General features: G+C 39.7%; 1 protein-coding gene across 1 annotated transcript in view; it reads left to right on the top strand.

Moving 5' to 3' along the window:
- Window positions 1–10,000, top strand: part of ptprq (protein tyrosine phosphatase receptor type Q) — a 95,442-nt gene that overhangs the window by 68,861 nt on the left and 16,581 nt on the right. The window contains exons 29-36 of the mRNA XM_030790436.1: window positions 857–923; window positions 3,317–3,475; window positions 3,845–4,064; window positions 4,485–4,558; window positions 4,750–4,849; window positions 5,052–5,180; window positions 5,958–6,002; window positions 9,858–9,884. Coding sequence (XP_030646296.1) covers window positions 857–923; window positions 3,317–3,475; window positions 3,845–4,064; window positions 4,485–4,558; window positions 4,750–4,849; window positions 5,052–5,180; window positions 5,958–6,002; window positions 9,858–9,884 — 821 coding nt within the window. The remainder of the gene's footprint in view (window positions 1–856; window positions 924–3,316; window positions 3,476–3,844; window positions 4,065–4,484; window positions 4,559–4,749; window positions 4,850–5,051; window positions 5,181–5,957; window positions 6,003–9,857; window positions 9,885–10,000) is intronic.

Genomic DNA, 10,000 nt, shown 5'->3' with positions numbered 1-10,000 from the left:
TATTTTAATGTGTGTCACAGATAGCTGTATAATACATAATGATGTATTTTAATGTGTGGCACAGATAGCTGTATAATACATAATGATGTATTTTAATGTGTGTCACAGATAGCTGTATAATACATAATGATGTATTTTAATGTGTGGCACAGATAGCTGTATAATACATAATGATGTATTTTAATGTGTGTCACAGATAGCTGTATAATACATAATGATGTATTTTAATGTATGTCACAGATAGCTGTATAATACATAATGATGTATTTTAATGTATGTCACAGATAGCTGTATAATACATAATGATGTATTTTAATGTGTGTCACAGATAGCTGTATAATACATAATGATGTATTTTAATGTGTGTCACAGATAGCTGTATAATACATAATGATGTATTTTAATGTATGTCACAGATAGCTGTATAATACATAATGATGTATTTTAATGTATGGCACAGATAGCTGTATAATACATAATGATGTATTTTAATGTATGGCACAGATAGCTGTATAATACATAATGATGTATTTTAATGTGTGGCACAGATAGCTGTATAATACATAATGATGTATTTTAATGTATGGCACAGATAGCTGTATAATACATAATGATGTATTTTAATGTGTGGCACAGATAGCTGTATAATACATAATGATGTATTTTAATGTGTGTCACAGATAGCTGTATAATACATAATGATGTATTTTAATGTATGGCACAGATAGCTGTATAATACATAATGATGTATTTTAATGTGTGTCACAGATAGCTGTATAATACATAATGATGTATTTTAATGTGTGGCACAGATAGCTGTATAATACATAATGATGTATTTTAATGTGTGGCACAGATAGCTGCCGTGAATGGGGCAGGTTTAGGACCCAGTTCTGAGGTGCAGGTCACCACAGGAATGAAAGGTACAGCCTCTGTATCCATCTGTCTCCCTGTACTCCACACCCGTCCCTCTGTCTGACTGTATCCATCTGTCTCCCTGTACTCCACACCCGTCCCTCTGTCTGACTGTATCCATCTGTCTCACTGTATCCATCTGTCTCACTGTACTCCACACCCGTCCCTCTGTCTGACTGTATCCATCTGTCTGACTGTATCCATCTGTCTCACTGTATCCATCTGTCTGACTGTACTCCACACCCGTCCCTCTGTCTGACTGTATCCATCTGTCTGACTGTATCCATCTGTCTCACTGTACTCCACACCCGTCCCTCTGTCTGACTGTATCCATCTGTCTGACTGTATCCATCTGTCTCACTGTACTCCACACCTGTCCCTCTGTCTGACTGTATCCCTCTGTCTGACTGTATCCATCTGTCTCCCTGTACTCCACACCCGTCCCTCTGTCTGACTGTATCCATCTGTCTCCCTGTACTCCACACCCGTCCCTCTGTCTGACTGTATCCGTCTGTCTGACTGTATCCATCTGTCTCACTGTACTCCACACCCGTCCCTCTGTCTGACTGTATCCATCTGTCTCACTGTACTCCACACCCGTCCCTCTGTCTGACTGTATCCATCTGTCTGACTGTATCCACCTGTCTCACTGTACTCCACACCCGTCCCTCTGTCTGACTGTATCCATCTGTCTCCCTGTACTCCACACCCGTCCCTCTGTCTGACTGTATCCATCTGTCTCCCTGTACTCCACACCCGTCCCTCTGTCTGACTGTATCCATCTGTCTCACTGTACTCCACACCTGTCCCTCTGTCTCACTGTATCCATCTGTCTCACTGTACTCCACACCCGTCCCTCTGTCTGACTGTATCCATCTGTCTCCCTGTACTCCACACCCGTCCCTCTGTCTGACTGTATCCATCTGTCTCCCTGTACTCCACACCCGTCCCTCTGTCTGACTGTATCCATCTGTCTCACTGTACTCCACACCCGTCCCTCTGTCTGACTGTATCCATCTGTCTCCCTGTACTCCACACCCGTCCCTCTGTCTGACTGTATCCATCTGTCTCCCTGTACTCCACACCCGTCCCTCTGTCTGACTGTATCCATCTGTCTGACTGTATCCATCTGTCTCCCTGTACTCCACACCCGTCCCTCTGTCTGACTGTATCCATCTGTCTCCCTGTACTCCACACCCGTCCCTCTGTCTGACTGTATCCATCTGTCTGACTGTATCCATCTGTCTCCCTGTACTCCACACCCGTCCCTCTGTCTGACTGTATCCATCTGTCTCCCTGTACTCCACACCCGTCCCTCTGTCTGACTGTATCCATCTGTCTGACTGTATCCATCTGTCTCCCTGTACTCCACACCCGTCCCTCTGTCTGACTGTATCCATCTGTCTGACTGTACTCCACACCCGTCCCTCTGTCTGACTGTATCCATCTGTCTCACTGTATCCATCTGTCTCCCTGTACTCCACACCCGTCCCTCTGTCTGACTGTATCCATCTGTCTGACTGTATCCATCTGTCTCACTGTATCCATCTGTCTGACTGTACTCCACACCTGTCTCACTGTACTCCACACCCGTCCCTCTGTCTGACTGTATCCATCTGTCTGACTGTATCCATCTGTCTCACTGTATCCATCTGTCTGACTGTATCCATCTGTCTCCCTGTACTCCACACCCGTCCCTCTGTCTGACTGTATCTATCTGTCTGACTGTATCCATCTGTCTGACTGTACTCCACACCTGTCCCTCTGTCTGACTGTATCCCTCTGTCTGACTGTATCCATCTGTCTGACTGTATCCATCTGTCTCACTGTACTCCACACCTGTCTCACTGTACTCCACACCTGTCCCCCTGTCTGACTGTACCCATGTGCAGCGACACAAACTTGATTACAGAATGTTTCACACCAATCCAAAACGCAAACCCAAAGCAAGGAAGATAAATCAGGCTAAAGTTCACAATTAACAAAAAGTAGCAACATAGACGGAATACCACTTCAGACCATAAGATAAATTCAGATTTTGAACAACCAGGCAAAAGTTGTTCACTGAATCAGGGATGTACAGGATGACAGGAAAAACAATAATTCAGTTATCGGTGGGAAACACTGAACTGAACTGAGCCAAACTGAAGTGAATTGAGCTGAAGTGAAGTGAACTGAATTGAGCGTATTGGTCACTCACACCAGACACTTGTACTGAAGGCGCTGAGTGACAGATGCCCTGATCTTTAAAGCTTTAACACTAGTAGCATTTACCAATCAGGCCAATCAGAAACATCACCATGTATGTAGTGTAGAATTCAGTGTTTCATGCAGTGGGCAGATGATGCCAAAATGGCTGATTTGTGTTCTTCGACCAAGGAAACTGATGGCTTTGTTCTAGCTCCACCCAAACCTACCAGGAAGCCACAGGTGGCGTTGGACCGTGGGGGGTACGTCATGGCAACTTCATCCACCGTCACGGTCCAAATGCCTGTTTGTTTCTTCACTAATGACCACGGGCCCATTCAGAGAGTCCAAGTCATCGTGTCTGAACCTGCAGGTATGTGTCGTTATATGTGAATAATGTGTGATAATACATGTTTTTAATTTTTAATATGCAGAAAGCAGATATGTCTGCATTTTAAAGTATCTGATGTTTCTATGATGTATGTGACACATGACATATGAGATATAGCACATACTGTATCAAGACACAGGAAACATGTCACATTACATATGACACATTACACATAACACACGACATATAACATGACACCTGACACATGGCCAGTTAACGCTACAGCAGTGGCAGTAATAGTTCACAGTAAGAGTAACAGTTATATTGCCTGTATAACACAGTCTTGTACTAACCTTTGTGACACTGCGTTTGTAAAATATATAAAGAGGTGCTGTGTGTGTTGTCTGTCAGTAATGGACTCCAGTAACCTGTCTAACTGGAAGAGCGTATTCACACACTCTCCTGCTCCCTATGTGACGGATGAGGGTTTTGAAAACCCTGAGTGTCCAGAGGGTCCACCCCGCAGAGACACACCCATCAGCACGTACGTCATAGGAGCAGACGACAACTGTCTGTCTGACAGCGCAGGGATCCTCTGTAATGGACCACTCAAACCCAAAACATACTATGTGTAAGACATGTACACACACGCGAACTCACATACACACACACACGCGCACACACACACACACACACACGCATGCACACACACACATGCACACACACACATACACACACACACGAGCGCATGCACACACACACGAGCGCATGCACACACACACGCACACACACATGCACACACACACACACGCACACACACACACATACACACACACACGAGTGCATGCACACACACACGAGTGCATGCACACACACACGCGCACTCACACACACACACACACATGCGCACACACACACACACACACACATGCACACACACGCACACACACGCACACACACACAAGCGCATGCGCGCGCGTGCAATGTATAACTCTAGATATTTCAAACATAAGGACCCTGCGTCTTTTAATTCATTTTTTTGAATTTGTAGGTTTAAGTTCCGGGCGACAAACGTCCTTGGGCAGTACACAGACTCTGAGTACTCAGAGAAAGTCAGGACTGCAGGTAAAACCGCTGTATTCACTTCCACATTCCTAACAAATCAATCTGAATACTACGATACTCTTCATAACTACTGTAGCTCTAAAATGGCACTAAACACATGAATTCACACAGGTAATACTTAAGTACCAGGTCATGAAATAGTGACGTGTAGTTTGAGAATATTTCTACAGTGAAATGTATAATATTCTCAGACGATCGTTTGCTGAGTCGGGATGAACAGATTATCCTGGGTGTCCTCTTATCGTTTGCCTTGGCCGTGCTGCTCATCGTAATCATATATGCATCTGTGCGGTGAGATATCACAGCAACACCACTTCTCACAATCACACGTGCATTTTTATGGTGATACATCACAGTAACACCACTTCTCACAATCATGTACGCATCTGTACAGTGATATAACACTGTAACGACAAACTCTATATTGAAACACAACATCTGCAAAAGCATAATGAGGAGATCTGTTGACTGACAATCCATCCTTCAATATCAGGATCCATCAGAGGCAGAAAGAGGGTGGGACCTACTCCCCTCGTGAGGCAGAGATCATTGAAACAAAGTTTAAGCTGGACCAGCTGATAGCAGTGGCCGACATGGAGCTGAAGGAGGAGAAGATTAACCGGTGAGACGGTGACTCTGAAAATCTGACCCTGCAGTACACTCAGGTTCCCCTGAACCTCCACTGGAAATACTGAGAATACTGGAGTTATGATGACATGTAGACTGGGATTTGGCTAATAAGGTTTTGCATATACATGTTCAGAATGCATTTAGACTGCGTTTAGATTGTGTTTGGGCTGTGTTTAGATTGTGTTTAGGCTGTGTTTAGATTGTGTTTAGGCTGTGTTTAGATTGTGTTTAAAATGTATTTAGGCTGTGTTAGACTGTGTTTAAGCTGTGTTTAGGATGCGCTTAGGCTATGTTTAGAATGTCGCTAGCCTGTGTTTAGATTTTGTTTAGACTGTGTTTAGGCTGTATTTAGAATGCGTGTAGGCTGTGTTTTGAATGCGTTTAACTTGCATTTAGAACATGTTCAAGGTGTATTTAGAACATGTTTAGACTGTGTTTAGACTGTTTAGGCTGTGTTTAGAGTGCATTTAGGCTGTACTTAGAACATGTTTACACTGTGTTTAGAACATGTTTAGACTGTTTAGACTGGTTAGGCTGTGTTTAGACTGTTTGTAGTTTGTGTTTAAGCTGTGTTAAGGATGCTGTATTTAGTCAGCATTTGAATGAAGCTTAAAGGCTTCTAAAAACTGTGTTGAGAGACTTTGTTTAGACTGTTTTTATATGGCCTTAGATGTGATTTGTTTTGAGCATCTAGGCTGTGTTGGGACCATTGTTGAACTGTACTAACAGTCTGACTTTACTCTCTCTGTCCTACCCCTTAACCTCTCAGCTACTCCTCCTTTTTCTTTAGGAGGAAAGAGATATTTGTCATCCAGTAAGTTGATGAAGGGCGTGTTTTGTTGCATGCTGTGATGTGGTGTGAAGTATTTCATTTCATCCTTTCTATGTGTGATTTTTTTCTGACTATGAAAAAACCCTAACCCTAACCCTGACCCTGACCCTGACCCTAACCCTAACCTTGACCCTACACTGATATGATCCTGGTGTAAAGCTTTTCCTCCATGTGTTAGTAAGAAATCCTGTCTCCATGTTTAATGTGTTAGTAAGAAATCCTGTCTCCATGTTTAATGTGTTAGTAAGAAATCCCGTCTCCATGTTTAATGTGTTAGTAAGAAATCCCGTCTCCATGTTTAATGTGTTAGTAAGAAATCCCGTCTCCATGTTTAATGTGTTAGTAAGAAATCCCGTCTCCATGTTTAATATGTTAGTAAGAAATCCCGTCTCCATGTTTAATATGTTAGTAAGAAATCCCGTCTCCATGTTTAATATGTTAGTAAGAAATCCCGTCTTCATGTTTAAGCTTGTGTCTTCTCCAGAGGGTTTCATACTTGGTCTCTGAAAAGCTTTTGGGCTGTGAAGAGGACAGTTATCTAAAGTCATATCATGGCCATCTTCCCATTGGCTCTATTGTCAAAAGCTCAGTTTGCTCTGTAGGTTGCTTGTGTTACTGCATGCTGAAATTCTCATTTTCACCTGTAGTGTCCTTCCTTAGAAAATCAGTGTGACTTCATGACAAAACTTATTCACACACGTCTACTCTGTGGATCCAACCAAAGCTATATATATATATATATATATATATATATATGTGTGTGTGTGTGTGTGTGTGTGAAAACTATACACTAAACCTAGTACAATAAAAAACATTGTTAGTAACGTAGTAATGACGTTGTCAGTGGCAAAATTAAAATAAGATCTAATAGATAGATGGATAAACAGACAGATAGATAAATAGATAGACAGATAAGTGTAGTTGTTCATTCATTACTTTTTCATTCATTCATTTATTTTTTGTTCTTTAATCGTCTGTTGCGCCAATGTTATAGAGAAATTCTGGTTAATGGCTCAATGTGAATATTAGACTGAATACTAGTATCACTTAGCTGTAACCATAAACTTATTTGAGAACCTGAATCCAGGAGCATTACAATTCTTCTGAAAAACGCCATTTATTGCTCAGCGCTCTGAACACTAAACCTAGAAAGTTTTCAAAATAACTCTTCATTAGCCTTAACATATGGTAAATAACAGCTTTATTGTAGCAAATACAATAATACTCTTTGAATTCAATACCTCAAGCTAACTAAGCTCCTGGATCACCACATTCAATAAACTAGGAAATAATGTGTCAAATACTCAGGGTATAGAAACGCAAATGTTTATTGGAACAACCAAATTCAAACAGTACAGAATGAATCTAATGTTGAAAATTTGGGATTTAGGTGGAACTAAGACACATTTGCTATACACACACCACACAACAACAACATTTAAAGGACACACAAGAACACCAACAACTAACAACAGACAATTACAATATCCTCGCTACCTTCAGTATTTATGAATGAACAATTACGCATGTATGAAGCATTACTCACAAAGAGACACGCTTAACCAAAAGAAAATCTAAGCGATGTTGTAGTGGAGTTACTTATACTAATGGTAGTGAGGGAAGGAGAGGAAAAGGGAGAAGAAGAGAAGGCCCATGTTCTGGTGTGAGAGACCAGAGTTACTGTGGTTGACAGTAGGACACTTCATGTCAGTGTTAGGAGAGTCTTTTAGCGTTGTGGATCTTCTGAAGTGGTGAGACTGGGCTGACCTTTCGCAGAGATGAGCAGAACAGAACGGACAGACTACATTATGGTTGACACAACCAGAGCTCAACTGAAGCTAAGCCGGATATACTATACACAGTATTACTATTAACAATAGACTATAGTTAATATACTACATACTATAAACAATATTACTATAAACAGTGCACAACATACTAAAAACTAGGGATGTCCCGATCTCAAAGATCAGTATCGGGGTCGATCAAGGCATTTTTTAACTGATCGGTATCGGTTTTACTGAGCACGGACAAACCGCCCGATCCTTTGTTTTACGTCAGCTGTCACACAGGTGTCTTAAACGGAGAGCATAAATTGTGGCAGGATGTGGCCAAAATGTCAGTGCGGAGATATTTCAAATGGGGAAACGAAAGCAGTCCAGCAGCCACTGATACGGCATCTAAAAAATAAACACTCAATGGAATACAAGGAGTTCACTCAGGTAACTCAGGCAAAGGCTGCTCCAAAGCAACACACGTTGGAGGATATACTTTTCAAACAAACGAAATTGAATGACGGAGTATTACAGATTTCGAGAATAAGGTCTTAATATTACGAGAATAAAATTGTAATATTACGAGAATAAAGTTGTAATTTTCAAGAAAAAGGCATAATATTATGAGGATAAAGTCGTAATTTTAGGCTATGTGTTATGTTAGAGGGGAAATATCAGAAGAGCAGCCTGCTGCCTGCATTAAAATGTGGAGCGTGGAGCATCGTGTGGAGTTGCACCTCAGTATAAATGAGGTTTCACAAATAACAAAATACTTGATCTTTTGGCACATCAGCACCACATTATCACAAGTATCAAAAAATCCTGAGATTTCAAGAATAAGGATGTAATCTTATGAGAATAAAATCATAATTTTACAAAAAAGTCACGATAATTTGGTACTGATGTGCCAAAAGTATTTTGGGGTTTTTTAGTTTGTTTACTTTATTTTGTAAAAACAAACAAACAAAAAAAACTATTAAGGAACCACTCGGATGCAGGCTTTTTCTCCTTAATGCATTGCAGAGCTATTGAATTGTTAAGCATATGCATTGATTTTAATGACTTTAGTGCACTTGAAGTGTGCAACTGTATTATCTATGAAAATACAACTATTGGATCGAGACTTGGTATCGGCAGATACTGCCCCCATTCTCGATCCAAATGACTTGGATCGAGACTGGGGGCAAAAAAACTTGATTGGTACATCCCTACTAAAAACAGTAGGCTATATTGTTACTATAAATAATATAGTATAGTACAATAAGCAACATACTATATACTATGAATGAACAATATACTATATACTATAAAGGACATACCATATTACTATGAATAATGTAGCATATACTATGAAGGTTATATCATATTACTATAAATAACATTATATACTATAAATAATATACTATATTACTATAAACAATATAGTATATACTATAAATGATATACTATATTACTGTAAACAATATAGTATATACTATAAATAATATACTATATTACTGAAAACAATATATAATATAAATAATATACTATATTACTGTAAACAATATAGTATATACTATAAATAATATACTATATTACTGAAAACAATATATTATATAATATAAATAATATACTATATTACTGTAAACAATATATTATATAGTATAAATGATATACTATATTACTGAAAACAATATATTATATAATATAAATGATATACTATATTACTGTAAACAATATATTATATAGTATAAATGATATACTATATTACTGTAAACAATATATTATATAGTATAAATGATATACTATATTACTGAAAACAATATATTATATAGTATAAATGATATACTATATTACTGTAAACATTTTACTACTAACATATTTATTGACTCAGCCCAGTAACAGTGATAGCAGCCCATGTCTTGAGTTTTTCCACTGAGCACAATGTATATACGCACAACAGTCACATCTTTCTCCTCCTCCTCTCTTTCACATCTTTCTCCTCCTCCTCTCTTTCACATCTTTCTCCTCCTCCTCTCTTTCACATCTTTCTCTTTTCCTTCTTGTATCAACTTCATTTCAGGCTCCTCAGTTATAGGAAATCACTCAGGTAAGTGCTGTGTGTGTGTGTGTTTGTTGTGCGTGTGTTTGTGTATATGTGTATGTGTGAGTGTGTGTGTGTGTGTGTGTTTGTGTATATGTGTGTGTGTGTGTGAGTGTGTGTAT

Source organism: Chanos chanos, chromosome 13 (genome assembly GCF_902362185.1).
Source record: "Chanos chanos chromosome 13, fChaCha1.1, whole genome shotgun sequence".
Taxonomy (NCBI): Eukaryota; Metazoa; Chordata; class Actinopteri; order Gonorynchiformes; family Chanidae; genus Chanos; species Chanos chanos.
This window is presented reverse-complemented; position numbering and strand designations above follow the sequence as displayed.